Source organism: Leucopleurus acutus, assembly GCF_964270905.1.
Source record: "Leucopleurus acutus genome assembly, chromosome: 11".
In the NCBI taxonomy this organism is placed as follows: Eukaryota; Metazoa; Chordata; class Mammalia; order Artiodactyla; family Delphinidae; genus Leucopleurus; species Leucopleurus acutus.
The window spans coordinates 20,792,510-20,812,043 of record NC_139152.1 but is presented as its reverse complement, the minus strand read 5'-3'; the positions used below and the strand labels follow the sequence as shown (position 1 = coordinate 20,812,043).

The 19,534-nt window shown below is 37.8% G+C and overlaps 1 protein-coding gene across 2 annotated transcripts in view; it reads left to right on the top strand.

Moving 5' to 3' along the window:
• DNAI7 (dynein axonemal intermediate chain 7) overlaps positions 1-19,534 on the top strand; it is a 58,093-nt gene that overhangs the window by 29,047 nt on the left and 9,512 nt on the right. Inside the window, exons 8-9 of one of the 2 annotated variants that reach the window (XM_082849644.1) lie at positions 15,210-15,285; positions 17,881-18,041. In XM_082849644.1, the coding sequence (XP_082705770.1) occupies positions 15,210-15,285; positions 17,881-18,041 (237 nt within the window). The remainder of the gene's footprint in view (positions 1-15,209; positions 15,286-17,880; positions 18,042-19,534) is intronic. The other variant, XM_082849645.1, reaches the window with a different exon arrangement.

Below are 19,534 nucleotides of genomic sequence, written 5' to 3'. Positions count from 1 at the left end.
GCTATCCTCATCCAAACACCTTGAAGTTTTGTAGAGGCTACCACCCTAATAATTGCCCATGGCCTCACACCATTTTTACTATCTGACATCTTTTCATGTGCTTGTGGACCATGTGTATGTCTCATCTGGAGAAGGGTCTATTCAAGTCCTTTGTCCATTTAAAAAATTGGCTTCTTTGTCTTTTTGTTGATGAGTTGTAAAAGTTCTTGATATATTCTGGATAACAGACTTTTACCAGATCTATTAAAATGTGCAAATATTTTCTTCCATTCTGTGGGCTTTCTTCCACTTTCTGGATAGTGTCTTTTGATGCACAAAAGTTTTTAATTTTGAGAAAATCCAATTTATCTATTTTTTTCTTTCATTGACTGTGCCTTGGTATCAGATCTAAGAAACCATTGCTAAATCCAAGGTCATGAAGATTTATCCCCATGTTTTCTTCTAGAGTTTATACAGTCATTCCTCGGTATCCATGAAGGAATGGTTCCAGGACTGCCCTGTGGATACCAAAATTCACAGATGGTCAAGTCCCTTATATAAAATAGCATAATATTTGCATATATCCTACACACATATTCCCATATACTTTAAATCATCTCAAGATTACTTATAATACCTAATACAATGTAAATGTTATATAAATAGTTGTAAATATGTTGTAAATGCTACGTAAATAGTTACCAGCAAGGCAAATTCAAGTTTTTCATTTTGTAACCTTCTAGAATTATTTTTTGGAATATTTTTGATCCACAGTTGGTTGAATTTGTGGATGCAGAACCCACATATATGGAGGGCTGACTAAGCCTTTTGTCTGTTTTGAGTTAATTTTTGTATGTGGTATGAGGTAAGGGTCCAATTTCATCCCTCGGTACATAGATAGCCAGTTGCCTAGCACCATCTGTTGACAAGATCATTCTTTCCCCAATTTAATGTTTTCCGCCCTTGTCAAAAGTCAATTGACTATAGATGGATGTGTTTATTTCTCAGTGTTCCATTCAATTCCGCTGATCTATATGTATATCTCTGTGCCGGTATCACAATGTTTTATTTACTGTTGCTGTGTACTAACATGTGAAATTGGGAAGCGTGAGCCTCCAACTTTGATTTTTGAGATTGTTTTGGCTCTTTGGGGTCCCTTGAAATTTCATATGAATGTTAGGATAAGCTTGTGTATTTCTTCCCAAAAGCCTTCAGGAATTTTCATAGGAATCACATTGAATCTGTAGATCACATTATGTACTATTACCACCTTAACAGTATTAAGTCTTTCCATCACCATGGGATGTCTTCACATTATTTAGGTTTTCTTTCATTCCTTTCAGCTATGTTTTATGATCTTCAGTGTACAGTCTTGCACCTTGATTAAATCTATTCCTAAGTATTTTATTGGTGTTGACATTATTTAAAATGTAACTGTTTTCTTAAATTCCTTTTGAGAATATTCATTGCTAGTACATACAAATAAACAGATTTTTGTGTATTGATATTTTGTCCTCTAACTTTGCTGATATTAGTTGACTAGCTCAAATAATTTTTCTGTTGATTCTTTGGAAACATATAAGATGCTGTCATCTGTGTCTGTGAACAGACACGGTTTTACTTTCTCCTTTCATATGTGGATGCCTTTTATGTTCTTCCTCATTGCTCTGGGTAGAATTTCCAGTACCATATTGTAACAATGGTGAAAGCCAACAACGTGGCCTTGTTCCTGAATTCAGGGATAAACCTTTCAGTCCTCAACATTGAGCATGATATTCCTGTGTGTTTTGTCTAATGCTTTGTAGCATATCGAACGAATGTCCTTCTCCTCCTACTTTTGTGTTTATGTGATGAAATTGCACTTGCATTTGTTTAAAGCTTTTTCTGCATCAAGTTACATGATCATGCAATAATTGTCATGTATTACACTACATGGTTTTAATTTAATAATCTATAACATTGCTTGGTTCAGTATATTAACAACCTGGAATTTCTGGTGTAGAGACACTTGCTTTTGGTGTATAATCTTTTCAATATGCTGTTGGTTTCATATTTCTGTTATTTTGTGAAGGATTCTTACGTCTATATTTAGAAGGAGTGTTGATCTGTAGTTTTCTTTTTATAATGTCTTTGTATGATTTGATTAGATTGGGGTTGGTGTTAGTGGTTCAGAGCAGGGGTCCCCAACCCGCGGGCCACGGACTGCTACTGGTCTGCTGCCTGTTAGGAACCGGCTGCACAGCAGGAGGTGAGCGGCGGGTAAGCAAGCCAGGCTTCATCTGCCTCTTGCCATTGCTCCCCAGTGCTTGCATTACCGCCTGAACCATCCCCCCCGCCCCCCTCCCCCTTCCCGTCCGTGGAAAAATAGTCTTCCACGAAACCGGTCCCTGGTGCCAGAAAGGTTGGGAACAGCTGGTTTAGCGGACTAAGGCTAGGGCTGGGGCTGGTATGGGAGCTGACCTGGGGCTGGGTTAAGGTTAGAGTTTATGGTTATAGTATATGGTTTATAATTTATGGTTTATATTTTAGTTATGGTTATAGTTAATGGTTATGGTTGATGGCTTATGGATGTGGTTTCTGGTTATGTATATTGTTTCTGGTTATAAATTATGGTTTGTGGTTCTGATTTCAGTTTCTGGTTATAATTTATGGATTATGGTTCTGGTTTCAATTTCTGGTTATGGTTAGGTTTATGGTTATGGTTTATGACTATAGCTATATGGTTATATGATTTTATGGCTTTTTGGTTAAGGTTAAGTTAGGGTTTATAGTACAGGTAAGGTTATAGGTATGAGCCAGGGGTTAGGTTTGGGGTTTGGGCTTGGGTGGAGGGCCTGGGTTACGAGTTAGGGTTAGGGTTTTTCTTTGTAAATCTACCTAAAGCTTTGTCAATTTTGTTTATCTTTGCAAAAAAAAAAAAAGCTCTTAGTTTTATTGATCTTTTTATGGTCTTTTTAGTCTCTATTTCATTTATTTCTGCTCTGATCTTTGTTATTTCCTTCCTTCTACTAATTTTGGGCTTCCTTTGTTCTTTTTTTTTGCGGTACGCAGGCCTCTCACTGCTGTGGCCTCTCCCGTCGCGGAGCACAGGCTCCGGACGCACAGGTTCAGCAGCCATGGCTCACTGAACCAGCCGCTCCGCGGCTTCTGGGATCCTCCCGGACCGGGACACGGACCCGCGTCACCCGCATCGGCAGGCGGACTCTCAACTACTGCGCCACCAGGGAAGCCCTCATTTGTTCTTTTTCTAGTTTCTTGAGGTGTAAAGTTAGGTAGTTTATAGATCTTTTTTGTTTCGTGATGTAGGCATTTATCGCTGTGAAATTCTGTCTTACAGCCTCTTTTGCCTTATCCCATAAGTTTTGGTATATTTTATTTCCATTTTCATTTGTCTCAAGATATTTTTTTGATTTCTTCTTTGACCTATTGGTTGTCCAGTAGCATGTTGTTTAAGCCCCACATGTTTGTGAATTTTCTAGTGTTTTTCTTGTAACTGTATTCTAGTTTCATACCATTGTTGGTATTAATCATATCAAGCATCCGAAAAGATGCTTGATATGATTCCAGTTTTCTTAAATTTATTAAGATTTGTTCTGTGGCCTAACATATTATCTACCCTGGAGAATGTTCCATGTGCACTTGAGAAAGAAGGGTATTCTGTTGCTTTTGGATGAAATATTCTGTACATGTCTGTTAAGTCTATCTTGTCTAATGTGTTGTTTAAGGCCAATGTTTTCTTATTGGTTTCTGTCTGGATGATCTATCCATTGATGAAAGTAGGGTGTTAAAGTCTCCTACTATTGTATTGCTTTCTGTTTCTCCCTTTATGTCTGTTTGCTATATATATTAGGTGCTCCTATGTTGGGTGTGTAAATATTTACAAATGTTATATTCTTTTATTAGATTAACTCCTTTATCATTATGTAATGACCTTCTTTGTCTTTTATTACACCCTTTTTCTTAAAGTCTATTTTTGGTGATAAAAGTATAGCTGCCCCAGCTTTCTTTTGGTTTCTATTTGCATAGAATATCCCTTTTTATCCTTTCACTTGCAGTCTGTGTGTGTCTTTATATTTAAAGTGAGTCTCTTACAGGCAGCACATTGCTGGGTCTTGTGTTTTTATCCATTCAGCCAGTCTGTGTCTTTTGATTGGAGAATTTACCCCATGTACATTTAAGGTATTTATTGATAGGTATATACCTACTGCCATTGTGGTCATTGTTTTCTGGATGTTTTGTAATTCCTCTGTTCCTTTCTTCTTTTCTTGTTCTCTTTCTTTGCAATTTGATGATTTTCTGTACTGGTATGCTTAGATTCTTTTATCTTTGTCTTTTGTGTATTTACAGTAGGTTTTTGCTTTGTGGTTATCACGAGACTTACATAAAACAACTTATATTTATAACAATCTATTTTAAATTGATAGCAATTTAAGTTTGAATGTATTCTAAAGCTCTACACTTTTACCCCCCAGCACGTTTTATGTTTTTGATGTCATAATTTACATATTTTTATCTTGTGTTATTCTCAACAAAATATTGTAGTTATATTTATTTTTACTACTTTGTCTTTTAACATTCATACTAGCTTTATAAGTGATTAACCCACCATTTTTACAACATTATTCTGAATTTTACATATATTTTTCTTTATACTTTCATATGTTTTCCTGTTACTAATTAGCACCCTTTCATTTCAGTTTAAAGAAGTCCCTTTAACATTTCTTGTAAGGCTGGTCTAGTGAGGATGAACTCCTTTAGTTTTTGCTTGTCTGGAAAACTCTTTTTCTGTTCTTCAATTCTGTATGAAAACACTGACAGGTAGAGTATTCTTGCTTCGGTTTTTGTGTTTGTTTGGTTTTTTTTCTTTTAGCTTATTGAATACATTATGCCACTCCCTTCTGGCCTGCAAATTTTCTGCTGAAAAATATACTGGTAATCTTATGGGGGTTCCCTTGTATGTAACAAGTTGCTTTTCTCCTGATGTTTTTTAAGATTCTTCCTTGTCTTTAACTTTTGACACTTTAATTATAAAATGTCTTCGTGTGGGCTTCTTTGAATTTATCTTTTTTGGTACTCTCTGAGCTTCCTGGATCTGAATGTCTGTTTCCTTCCCCAGCTTGGGAAGTTTTCATCCATTATTTCTTCAGATAAGTTTTCTGCCCCCTTGTCTCTCTCCTCTCCTTCTGGGACCCCCATAATGCAAATGTTGGTCTGCTTGATGTTGTTCCTTAAGTCTCTTAAGCTATCTTTCATTTTTCTTTTTGCTTGGGTGAGTTCTACTGCCTTGTCTGTGAGTTCTCAGATCGTTTTGTCTAGCTTTATCTAATCTGCTATTGAATTTCTCTATTGTACTTTTCAGTTCAGTTATTGTATTCTTTGGCTCTGTGACTTCTATTTGGTACTTTCTTATATTTTATCTTTGTTGAAATTCTCAGTATGTTCCTTTATTCTTCTCCTAGGTTCAGTTAGCATCTCTACGACCATTGTTCTGAGATCTTTATCAGGTAAATCACTCATCTGTTAAACTAAGGCCTTTTTCTGAGGTTTTATCTTGTTCTTTTGTTTGGAATATATTCGTCTGTTTCTTCTCTTTTCTTGACTCTCTGTATTGGTTAGATAAAACAGCCACCTCTCCCAGTATTGAAGGAGTAGTCTAGTGTAGGAGATGAAATATATCCTTCAACACTACCTTGGTTGTCTCTCAATTCTTTGTGATTGTCCAAGCACCTACTTTATTTTTAGTGGCTCCCAATAGTTGAGGCTGTGCCAAGACCTGTCAGTGTCCCAAAAGGAAGGAGCTCAGTCAATACCTAGGTCCAAGCTGATTGGAAGCCAGACCTTCAAGCAACAAATTTTAAAGTGTACAAGTATGCATCTTTCAGGGGAGGACTGGGAGATAGTCTTCTGGGATCTTCTGCTCCTCTGAGCTGAGCCTTGAGGTGATAGCCAGTTAAGAACTGTTTCTTTCTTTGCTACCATCCTGTTGAACTCATGAATACAAGCTCTGCTGGCCACCAGAACCAGGCAATCAAGGGCCAGGCCCTGGGCAGCAGCCAGCAAAACCAGGGTACCAAATGTAGAAACCAGGGCACCAGACACATGTAGAAGCTTCCCCTGGGAAACACTGGTGCTCAAGAGAGATAGTGCCTTCCTTCTGAGGTCTCTAGGGAGGATTACAGTGGGCCCTTAGATGTGTGTTCAGTTAGAAGCCTACCCCTCAAGCCACAGCTATGAAGATAAACTAATAGGCCTCTTTCACAGAAAGACTGAGCTCCTGGGCGTGTCGCCTCTCTGCTGTGCCCTGGGGGTGGTAGCCAGTTAAGAGCTCTTTCTTCATTTGTTTCAGTCCCTGGGACCTGTGAATGTGAGCCCCACCGGCCACCAGAGACAGGTGAGCAAGAGGTGTCCGCTGGGTGATACAAGCTCCTTTTTGGGAGATCCTGGTGATCTGGACCAAAATAGAAGGAGAGCACAAAGATATGGTACCTGCTGCCCTCTTGTTTTTGGAGAGTAATTCAGTAGGCCCCCTACCTGTGTGTTCAATAGTAGATGCCTACCCCTCAGGCCTACGCGTTAAGATAATCAAATAAGCCTCTTTCACAGAAAGTCGGGTTGCTTTTCAGTTGGCCACCTCTGCCCTGGGCCCTGGGGCAGGTGAGTCTGCACACAGGGGCCTTTTAAAAACTTCTTCTCAGTTTGCATAGCCTTCTGGGTCTGGTGGAAGCAAGCCCTCTTGACGTTCAGAGCTAGATGTTTTGGGGGCTAGTTTCTCAGGTGCAAGTCTTAAAAGTTGAGGCCTGACGCGCAGTTCAAACTCTTTGTTCCTTGGGGAGAAGCTCATGTTTGTAAGTTCCCTCCTGATTGTGATTTGCTGTACAGGGGTGGGTTTATGGCGAGATTGTGTCCCAGCCTCTCCTACCTGCTTCTGTATGGGCTTTTTCCCATTCACCCGATGCGTAGGAGTCACTCAGCTAGTTTTCGGGGTTTTTTCAGAGAAAATTGTTCCGTATGCAGCTGTAGATTGAGTGTGTTTGTGGGAGGAGGTGGCTTCCGGATATTCCTACATCGCCATCTTGGACTAGAACGTATATACTTTTATATGGGAAAATACCTAAGATGCATTGTTCAGATATTTTTTTCAAGATACAAAACTATATTTGCAATAGGGTTCTTTTTTTGTAAGGGAAAAAAAATACTTATTTGTGAAATCGTAGAAAACAATCTGGCAGCCTGCTTATCCAAACAGTGGCTATCTTGGAGCGGCGGGGAGGGAGTGTGAGAAGGATGGGATGATGATATACTATCAGTGATATTTTATTCTCTTTACAGTTCTATATTGTTTGAATTTTCAATAAATATTCTGTCCTTGTGAAATTCCCTTCCTCCCGTCATCCTCACCCACTTTACCTAACATCTACTTGTCTTTTAAGACTTAAGCTTTGTTGACAAAAATTCAATTAACAATCAAGTTAAGAAGAAAAAATAGAATTTTATTTGAGCCAAACTGAGAATTATAACCTGGGAGACAGACTCTCAGAAGGTCTGAGAACTGTTCCACTTGTTAGGAGTCAAAGGCACAGTCATATACATTTTCAAGACAAAGGACTGTACATCAAAATCACACACTGACATTTTACATAAAGTTCAACCAAAGATACGTAATCCAGGTAAGCATGCACAAAGTGAGCAGTAAATCACCGTGACCCCTTACAGAGTTGTGAAAGAATGCTAATCTAAGAAGTTACTTTGCCGACATCAGAACAAAGGATAAAAACATTGATCTTTGTGGCAGGCGTTCCCACCTTTGAGGATGTCTGGCTAATGTATAACTCAGATGCACATTGTACATTAGGGAGGGCCCAATACAGGCAGGGAATATGTTATGCTTAAATTTTCTTGTCCTGCTTTAAAATATAAATTTTATTTTATCGCTTTCAATTTTACCTCCACAAAGTTCTCCCCTTATTTTCAGGCTAAATTAGATGTATCTTTACTATGCTCTTATCATTCTGTTTAATTATTAAAATTCTTAACTTAAACACTAAATTATGATCTCGAGGACGAGGATAAGGATATTCATATTTAGGATATGAATCATATTTAGGAGGATAAGGATAGATTTCATATTTACAGTAAGCACAGGGCCTGGTACGCGATAGAGTTGCGATAAATGTTTATTGAATGAATGAAGGAATAAGCGAATGAATGGACGGTTAAGTGATTAAACGTAGGCCCTAACTTGAGTCTGATTTGTTGTGAACAACCTGTGTAAGAACAATCACTCGTATCAAAGAATTCAACCAGTCCCCACATTAAAATTATCCTGTGTTTTTGAGACACTTAAGACTCTCAGTTACAGTTGGGTGTGCTGGGAACCATTTCTGTCACTTTAGGGAATCTACAAGCTTGTCACTAGGGATTCTTGGGACCCTCTCCTCAGCAGTTGTGCCCTGGGGTGATTTGGCCTAGTACAGGTGGTGATAGGAAGGCTTCACTTCCAACCCCACAGTGGCCTCAGGAGAAGTGTGCTTCTTGCAGTCCGGTTGGAACTCAGAATGTGAAGCAATATTTATGGGCAGTGGTGAGATTTGTATTCCTTTATAATCACGGCAATATAGAAACTATCATAACCCTAAATGTCACTCATAACACTGTTTTCTTGGTATGGTAAAATATGGTATACATTTTTTTAAACTGGCATATAAATTGATGAAATTTAACTTGTATGTGTATGTGTATATGTGTTTGTGTGAGTGTATGTAAATTAGGGACTATCTGTAGGATCAGTAGGCAAATTTACTGTGTTTTGGCTTTAGAGGAAGAGATTTCTCTATTTTTAAAATTTTTTCTTTAGGATAAGCTGCTTATTTTTATAATTTTAGGTTGGCATATTGTAATATAATATTACATTTCTTGTATCTTTTTAATACATTTGGAGGCTGATTGCAAGGCAAATATTAGTATAATAATGCAGGAATCTATGGCCCAAAATACTTTAATTATGCTTGATATGTGATGTAATTACAAATACCAAGTATTTAGTACTTTGTTAGTTTAAAAATTAAATCTCTTAGGTTTCGAAGATGGTCCAAATTGTCTTCCTTTTTCATGGGTCTATTAAGAATTTTGCCACTAGAGGGCTCTTAATACCATATTTTAGTTCATTTAAATGTGTAATAATAATATTTACAGTAATGTCAGTATTGGCTAATACTGTCTTTCCAATTAATATATCTTAGAAAATTTTTCGAAAAGTCTAATTTCAGTGTAGCAAAATATGAGAAATGTTGCTTTTTAAAAATAATAATTATCTTCAGAAATAGTTTGGTGATCTAAGGGGCATGCATGATATAATGGACCTTTGAACTTTTTAAAGTTCAAGTTAAAACTAGTCTTTGTCGGGCTTCCCTGGTGGCGCAGTGGTTAAGAATCCACCTGCCAATGCAGGGGACGTGGGTTCAAGGCCTGGTCCGGGAAGATCCTACATGCTGCGGAGTAACTAAGCCCCTGCGCCACAACTACTGAGCCTGCACTCTAGAGCCCATGAGCTACAACTACTGAGCCCGCATGCCTAGAGCCCATGCTCCGCAACAAGAGAAGCCATTGCAACGAGGAGCCTGCGCACCACAAGGAAAGTAGCCCCAACTCGCTGCAACTAGAGAAAGCCCCGCACAGCAACACAGACCCAGTGCAGCCAAAAATAAATAAATAAGCAGATACCAGATTTAACATAAATATGAGTATATATGTATTATATATTTAATATAAATATGAGCATATATAATATATAAAACATATATATGAAATATAAAATTTACTAAGTGCCTTTTATGAGGAATTTGACATGATTGTGGATAAGTGTAACAGTTACCGTACGTTTTGATGTGTGCAATGAGAGATATTAGGCATGGGAGTTAAGAGATCAAAATGAATTTAAAAAAAAAAAAAAAAAAAACCAGAATGAACAGACCAGAAGTCTTCTCTGATGAGGTAACCTTTGAGCTAAATCTTTTGATAGGCATGGAGGAGTTGAGATGGGAAGGAAAGGAAATTGTTCTGCTCAGAGGGAAAAGTGTGGAGGCATGAAATAAATAGCCTTAGAGATTCAGGGACTCCTTGGCATCATCATGGATAAATTAAAAATCTATGAGGATAACCCGCGTGCAAAACCTAGCTTTAGCATTCATCACCCTTTAACTTCCTACAGACTTACGTCAGCCTGTTTCCCCGGTCATAGCCTGGACCTTGTTCTTATTTCTTTACTCATTCAGCAAATATTTATTGAGTGCCTACCTCTATATGCCAGGCACTGTTCTGGCCCTCAGAGGGCAGTGGTAAAGGACAAATGAGATTCCTGCTCTCGCAATTTACTTGCAAGTCAGGAGAAACCAACAATAAATAAGAAAAAACTGGGAAATAGCAGATACTAATAAATGGCATGCACAGAATTAATCAGGGTGGTAACTAGATTGGGTGTTTAGGGAGGGCTTGTATGATGAATTATTATTTAAGCTGAAACCCAAATGACCAGAAGGAATCAGCTATGTAAGTATTAGGGTAGAAATATTCTGATCTGAGGGTAAAATTACTGCAAAGGTCATAAGACAGGAGTGAAGCCCAGGAAGAAGGCCAGTGGACTGAGGTACAGTGGGCAAAGAGGAGAGTGTTATGTGATGACGTCAGAGAGAAAAGCAGAAGCGAGGTGAAGCAGGGCTTTGTCGGCCAGAAGAAGAAGTTAAGATTTTATTGTAAATGCAGTAGGAAGGCATTAGAGGGCTCTGAGTATGAGAATGGCATGATTTATCACCTTGAAAGGTTATTCTGGCCATTACGTAGATAAAAAAATTGTGAGAGGCCAGAGTAGTAGCATGGTATTGAGTTCAGTAGTACTAGAAAGGCATGAGAAGTCATGGTGGCTTGGACAAAGGTGGTAGTAAGAGACATGGAAAGCTGGATATGTTTGGGAGGCAAAATAAACAAATCCTGCTGAGTTTTGATTTGGGGAATTAAGAAGATGGTAGCGCAATTTACTGAGATGGACAAGTATGGGCTGAATTGGTTGAGAGTGACAGAAACCAGAGGATTTTGGTGGGGACATGGTAAGTGTGGAACACACAAATGGAAATGTCAAGTAGGCAAACGTGCATCTGGAGTCCTGAGGAAAATCAGATCCAGCCGCCGTGTGTGTGTAGACTGTGTCTTTCCAGGGCTGAGCAGCACAGTGTATGTGGTCTGAAGATCATCACTAGCATGGATTTGGGAACCACCGGCCTATAGATGGTATTAAAGCCACAGGAATGAACGAGGCTTCGGCCCACTCAGGGTAATCATTCTTATCTTTTGTACAAAAGGAAGCATATGATGCTGAATTTTCAAAAGTCATCTTCAATTCCTTATCAAGAGCCAATTCCAACACTTTATTCTGAAGCTGTAGTTAAATGATCTTTTGATGATGAAAAAATGGGATTTCAGATCAATGAACTTCCTTTGTGTAGATATTCTCTTGACGGACAGTAAAATTCAAGACATTCTATCAAATGTGTACAGTATTCAGTACTGACATTTTGCAGATGTCCAATATCAAGATCACCTATTTCATTGATAATTTTTTAAATTTATTTATTTATGGCTGTGTTGGGTCTTCGTTTCTGTGCGAGGGCTTTCTCTAGTTGTGGCAAGCGGGGGCCACTCTTCATCGCGGTGCACGGGCCTCGCACTATCGCGGCCTCTCTTGTTGCAGAGCACAGGCGCCAGACACGCAGGCTCAATAATTGCGGCTCACGGGCCCAGTTGCTCCGCGGCATGTGGGATCTTCCCAGACCAGGGCGCGAACCCGTGTCCCCTGCATTGGCAGGCAGACTCCCAACCACTGCGCCACCAGGGAAGCCCCATTGATAATTATTGATATCAAGTCTCCCATGTTCTCTTCTAATATTTTCATGATTTTTGTGGCTTTTGATTGGTTTAGTTATGCCTTTACATTTAAATCTTTTATCCATCTGGAATTTATTTTAGTGTAAAATGGGGAGAATCTAAATTTATTTTATTTCAAATCTTAGCCAGCTGTCTCAAAACACTTACCATATAAACCTAGGCTTTTTCTATTGATCTGAAATGCCATATGCTAAATTCCCAAGTGGATCCTAGAGAATTTCTAGTCTGTTTCCATGATCTTATTCATGACCCAGGTTATGTTTTTATATCAAATTCAAATTACACATATATTAAAAGAATTTCCACACTACAATAACTGCACGTTAATCAAGTTACAATGAAAAATTGCTTGTGTTCTGTGAAGTTCTTCTCTGTTATAAGCCAATTCCTATACCTGTTGAACCAAGGTGTCATTGAAAAGTTACACTTTAACTACCTTCTCTGCTTCATACTCTGTCAACATTTCCAGGCAAACAGTTTTAAGAAATGTTATTTTTTAGATAGATTTATTATAAATCTATAAATTTAGTGCAATTCAAATAAAAATTCCAGTTGGTAACTGTTGAGACTTGACAAAACACTATTAAAGTTTAGCTAGAAGAAAAAAAATACATGGAAAATTTCTAAAACAATTATGATGAAAGAGGACTTTTCATTAGCAGATATAAACATGATATCAATATGAAGAAAGAAGTATTCTTTTTCGGTTACATTGCCAACAAACACAAGGAGTTTTAGAATGTATAAAACTATGAAGGCTTATAGTATCAATAAATGTGGTTTGGAGTTTAATTATTGTGCAGGAGTATGTTCTAGCTGCAATGACAGGAAAACATTCTAGAATAGTTATTAAGATTAAGGAACTTGCATCAGAATGTAAATTGACCCATTGCTTCCTTCCTCCAGAAGTCTAACTTCAAAAAGAGTCAATTGAACTAAAGAGTAACATAGAATTATAAAATTTATGAATTATATAAAGGCAATGTGTTGACTTAAATACAAGATTATTCTCTTATGTGATAATACGGACACTGATAAATTCTTGTTGTTGCATACTGAAGTACTGTGGTTATTAAGGGGAACATTCTGTTGAGAAAGTCTAAATTCTTGGACTCCCTGCAAGGTAGAAAACCAGTTTGATCTACATGCTGAAGAATTCTCAACTCTTTGAAGATGTGAATTGGAAAGGCTGACTCACTTGTTGGTTTGATATCTTTGATATTATTGTTGGAGAAAATCCTTCCTGTAAGAAAGAAATGCAACTGGCTTTTTAATGGTAGATAATATCAAAGGCTGCCTAGATGTTCCATGGGCACCTCAAATGGAACATATCCACAATCAAATTCACTACTCTTTTTCCCCAAACCTATTCTTCCTTTTCTTTTCTTGGTAATTGTTACCACCATCCATCTTATTACCTACGCCAAGCATCTGTAAATCAGTCTTTGCCTGCGCATTGCCTTACTTCTATATCCAGTTGCCATCCAAGTTATGTTGATTTACTTCCTTATCATCTCTCACATATGCTCCTTCTAATGGTCCTGATTGCTTCTATCTTGAGTTAGGCCCTGATCCTCTTACCTTGGACTTCGTACTCTTTACAAAGCTATACATTCATCAGGTGGGCACCAGAATACTCTTTCCAAATGCAAATTTCTTCATGTTACTTTCCTAGTAAAAATCTTTTTTGGGCCCTCTTTTACCCACAGAGGAAATTCTGGTCTTTAGAGTGGCATCCAAAGCTCTCCCCAGGCTGGCCTGCCTCTCTCCAGCTTCAAATCTTTACACCCTCCTAGCCTGTCTCATTCCAACCATGCCTGACTACTCAGGGGTGCTTGTAACCCTGTTTTGCTTCATACCTTTCTGCCTTCACTCATACTTAAAATTCCCTCCCACCATTTTGGGGAAGACCTAATTATCTTTCAATATTTAGTTCAAACTTTACCACCTTTGGGTAGCGTTTCCTTTTCTCACCACCCACAGACTATTTTTCCCACAGAATTAACTCTTCGTCCTTTCTGTTCTATTGTGGACCCCTTACTACACTACAGCACCCACAAATGGTATTATGCCTATTCGTTTACCTGCTTTCCTAATAGACTGGCAGCTCCTTAAGTCAGGGACCTTGTCTTTTCTTTCCTTTTGCTTCTGGCATCTACGGATGCCTGTACAATTTAGGCACTCAATAAAAATTCTTTGAATGAATGAGTTAATAAGTGAGAAGTGTCAGAGGCCTGATGGAAAGAGCTGGCAGAGAATGCATAGTGTTAAAACTGGTCAAGAGGAAGATACAGGGCAATATCGTGATGAGAGTAGGGAAAAGATAATTTACTAAGGGGGACTTGGCTTTGTATGGTGGATGAGGGTGAGAGGCATGGTGGGATGAACTGGCATTAAGCTTCTGACTAGAATTCCGATATAAGGTTCTTTTATTGCTGTAGAAAAGTACAGGTGGTATTTGAGATCAAATGGAGTTTGCTGGATGTGATCCAGTTTGCAGATATTAGCACACACATACCAAATTTTCATAATACTGCATTTATCTAGTACTTTACAGCGTACAAAATTCTTTACTTTTATTATTTTGTTTGACCCTTAGACCAGTCATCTCCCTAAGCTTCAGTTCCCTTCTTTGTAAAATGAAAATAATAGCTATCTCTTAGGATTGTTTACAAGAGGTATAATATGTCTGGCACACAGTTACATACCAAATGGGTTGTTAGATCAGGCATTTGAGGTCCATAATGGTTAAATGACTTGCTCAAGGTCACAAAGGTAAGTTAGTGGCAGATTTAAATATAAATTCCTATGTCCTCTTTTTGTAGTATTCTTTTTACTACACCAGGATGTAATGATATCTTCTACATTACTTGGTACATAGCATCTTTAATTCCCCTCAGAGGCTTACCCAAAAGCAGGCTTTGGAATTAGTCTATCAGAGAGTTTATTGCCAAAATCAAGCAAAATCTAAAACTTGGCTAAAACCAAAATGCAAATACAAAATTTTTATAGCTTGCATTGCTTCCTAGTCTCTCTATTTTACACTTAGGGGTTTTCAGCAAAGAATCTGAGCAGGCTAGCTCCTGCCCTTGTGAGGTTCTGTGGAGGTGGGCTCTCATTTAAATTAATTTTTTAAATATTGTTTTTGAATCCAGTTTTAGGCCAGAGCAAGTGTCCATCTGAGGCCCTGGAATTAAGGTAGCAGAAATCTAGTGGGAACTGGAACAGGAAGAGAGTGAATCTGGGCTGCAGCAGACACTGACGATCACACGCATCTGTCCTTGTGTTCTCTGTAGAGTTCTGTCCAGGAAGAATCTGAAGCCACAAAATATGAACTGGAGATGAAATTATTAAGTGAAACAGTTTCAGCAGGTATTCCTCTAAATTACATTTTTAGAATTTAATTTTATTGGGATTTTTCTGCTTACAAAAGAAATGCAGGGACATTGTAAAAAAAAAAAAACTAGGATGTTGCAGAAGTATAAAGTGAAAATTCCTCCTCATCCCTCTTCTGATATAACCAATGTTAACAACTTTTTAAAATTTGTGCAATCTCTCTCTCTGTCTCTGTTTCTCTCTCTTTTGGTTTTAAATAAAACCATGGGATCATATCATACAGATGTTTTTGTTGAAAATTACTTTTTTTCACCTAACAGTATTTGTCATTGTACATACATACATAGAACACAATATATATTCTGCTTAAATGAATAATATTCAACAAGATTCTAAGTCAGAGCACATTGGTAACCTTACTTTTTAAAGTATCTGTATAATGTCATCCAATAATGGGACATTATTTAAATTCTTATTAGTAGACAATAAGGTTATTTCTAATTTTTTTTATTATTGCAAGCAGTGTTGCATTGAACATTCTCAAGCACACGTACATGATCAGAAATTTTTCAACACTTCTGTATTCAGTCTTATCCTGGCAAGTAGAAACTGGATATAGTTTTAATATGTCAAAATGATAGTGATGTCTAATTTGAAAATCTTTTGGTTTGAGATTTATATACGTGTTTTCCACTAACTTTATCATTATGCTTCTTTCCCAATAACTTCTAAGGAATATACTTTTTATATATTTCTTAGCATTTTTTTTTATAACAGGCTTCTTGTCTACTTCACTTTTTCCAACACACTTTTGTGTCAGCAGTCAACTAGGTTTATATCTTTATAATTTTTCTATAATCCTTATGAGATAATTTTCCTGTTAGAAATATGATAATATATTCAATTCATGAAACTGTGTCAATAATACCAAGGTTTCTACATGGTGATCCCCAAATAATATATATCATAAATAGTCTAAATTGGGACACAGTATTCTTTCTGACTTTCTTTTCAGGTAAATGGACTATTAGCTAGAAACATTTGAAAATTACTTAAGGTATACATTTTTTTGAATGTATACAAGGAAAAGGGGGCAATTGCTTAACTGGAATTTTCTCTGGATATTTCCACTTATTTTCGGTGCCTAACGTCTGTGGGTTAAATTCAGTGCCATCTCAGTGTGCTTCCTTTAATGGGAGAGGAAAATTGTAATGATAAATAATAAGACTAACAGTTCCTGAATTTTTACTATGGGCTTGGCACCAGTTCTAAACTCCTTTCTTGTATTAAATCACAGCTCCCCCAAACTGTAGAAGATAGATACTACTATTATATGCATTTGTTGAGGAAGGAACTGAGACTAGAGATGTTAATTAGCATATCTTGTATAAGGTCACACAGCTAGTCAAGGATGGAACCTGTAAGGGTCTGATTTCCTCTTCTTATCTATTACACTCTATTGAAAGAATTTTGGTGAAAGGTGGGAATGATGGTATGTGACATCAGGTATCCCCTGATTGTGCACTGAGATTTATGGGATCATAGAATTTCCCTGTAAAATGTCTGAACACAAAGATTGTCCAGTCCAGTTTCTTCACTTTCAAACCTCCATCCCTGTTTTTCTATAAGCTGGGCCTATTTTTGTTGAAAAAAAAAAAATTAGCTTTCATTTCATATATGGGCCAAAATTTATTTTTTTAACATTTTACTTCTTTCAGATTTTTAGCTCCATAATGTCCAATTTTAAAAAATTAATTTGTCAGTTATTAAATTTTGTGTTAAACCACTTTTGATCTTTTATAATGAAGGTTAGCAGGATATGCCACCCCAAAATCTGTCACTTTGGCAAAGGAATTATTTTGAGCTGAAAACAACTAAAAAGATGCAAGAAAAGGTCCTTACCCTCCTCCTATTTGCCTAAAAGCAGGGCATAAACTTTCAAAAGTGTTTTTCCTCCCCTCTCTACCAGGAGGGACAAAGGTTAAAGGTTAATTGCCAGAGACAAGTTTAGACCCTATCAGCCTGGAGAGGGTGCCAGAGGAGTTTACATAACAGGCTTTATCTCTGCCCTTGGAAGCCTAAAACTGCTTTCCTTTGTCCTGTTATTTCTCCACAAATTTATTATTCTTTGTAGAAGATGCTGTATAAGCCAGAGTTCTAAACCACCTCTTTGAGTTACTAATTTTTCTCAGGGTATCTCCCATGTATACATGAGGTGTACATGTTAATAAACTCCTGCTCATTTTTCTCTTGTTAATCTGTCTTTTATTACAGGAGTCTCGGCCAAGAACTCAGAAGGGTAGTGGGAAAATTATTTTTCCTCCCATACAATAAACCATATTTTTAAAGTTTTTATGTTAATAGTAACACATCCTTATTGTATACAAATTCCTAAAACGTTAGTATGTAAAATATAAATGGGGCCCTCCCCTGCACCCTAACATTACGCATGCCTATTCCCACTTTCAAGCTTAGCTTTGTGGATAGTTTTGAATCAACCACATTTTGAAAATGTTTAGCAGCTAAATAAAAACTTCATTTACCAGTATTAGAACATTTTCATTTTCCCGCTAAGAAAATACAGAAATGTTATGATCTGTTTAGAAACTGAACTAATCTGATGAATTTCAGCGCAGTTGTTGCTGTTAGAGAATGCCTCTGAAAAGCCATATTTCTTTGAAGAAAATGAGGTTGATTTATGCCAATTCACAGCTCTGGGTGGAGTGCACCACTTGGATATTTTGGAGCTTCCTCCACAGTGTAAACCGAGGAAGGGCTGGATGATTGTGGAAGTAGGTTAATTCTTGAATCAAAATTTATGAATAAAATAATTTCTCCTGCTTTTACCTCATCTCAAACGATCTAAACATCTAATGAATTTAACCCTATTAAGCAAGCACAAAGGAAACAATGTAATTTTAAACTGTCTCGAATGTATACATTTGAATCAGATACTAAAGGAAAGGAATCTGAAATAATATGGATTTTAAAACTAGAATTCATACACGTTAACTTAATTGTAAACCTATAGCACTATGATTATATTGTGCCAATTTGGCCTTAATAATGACAGTCTGTTTCAGAGGCTGGCAAGCGTTTTCTGTAAAGGACCAGATGGTAAATATTTTCAGCTTTGTGGGCCATACCAGCTCTGTCACAACTCCTCAACTCTGCCACTGTAACATTAAAACAGTCATATGTAAATGAACGGGCATCGCTGTGTCCCAGTTAAACTTTATTTACAAAAACTGGTGGTGGGCTGGATTTCTCGGGGACCACAGTTGGTGGACTCTGGTCTAAATCAGTGGTTCCCAGCATGTGGTCCCTTGACCAGAAGCAGCAGAATCACTTGGCATCATCTGGGAATTTGCTAGAAATGCAAATTCATGGGCCCCACCTCAGTCCTACTGAATCAAAAACTCTGGAGGTGAGACTCAGCAGTCTGTGTTTTAGCAAAACACATCCCAAACTTTGAGAACCACTGGTCCGGATCTTTGATATACAAAGTGTGGTCTGTGAACCTGAAGCATCAGCATCACCTGGGAACTTGTTAGAAATGCGTAATTTGGTGTTTCACCTCAGATCTACTTCATCTGCATTTTAACAGGACCCTAAGGTGATTCATATGCACATTAAAGTTTGAGAAGCACTGATCCAGGCAATGCCAATGCTGCTGATGTACAGATAGCCCACAGGAGTAGTAAGGATACTGATGGTAGCAGTTGTTCATCATTTTTCAAGGAGTTTCTCACTTCTGTTTCAATAAGCAGTAACACTTGCACTAGCACTGGCTTGGTTTAACTTTTGGTGGCCTACATCCCAGATACACCCAGTTATGTTGCCATGGCCCCTTCCTCCTTCTTTTCTTTCTCCCTGCTCCCTCCCAACCCCCTCCCATCCCCATCTCTCTGCTCTAGCACATCATGTACACAGATTGTCAGGCACTTCTCACCCCCAATCCTATCCATTAAGGATCTTCATGCATTCTTGAATTAGAGACGTATCTCTCAATTTTTGTTTTTTTCCATTATCACCCCTCTAAGGAGTCTTTGTAGACATTTTTTTCCCAACTGCCCCCCAGCCCAAAATATTAATACCACAGATATACTGTGTATCTGCTTATATGCTATATGTGTATCTGTATTTTATACCTAAAAGAGTACAATTGTTTCATGACCCCCCTAAGCTAATTTTTACCGTCTTAGGGATGATATTGCTGTTCCTTTCCCCTTCTCCCCACAAATGAGAATGCAGTTATTAGGGTGAACGTGGGGAGATAATCTGG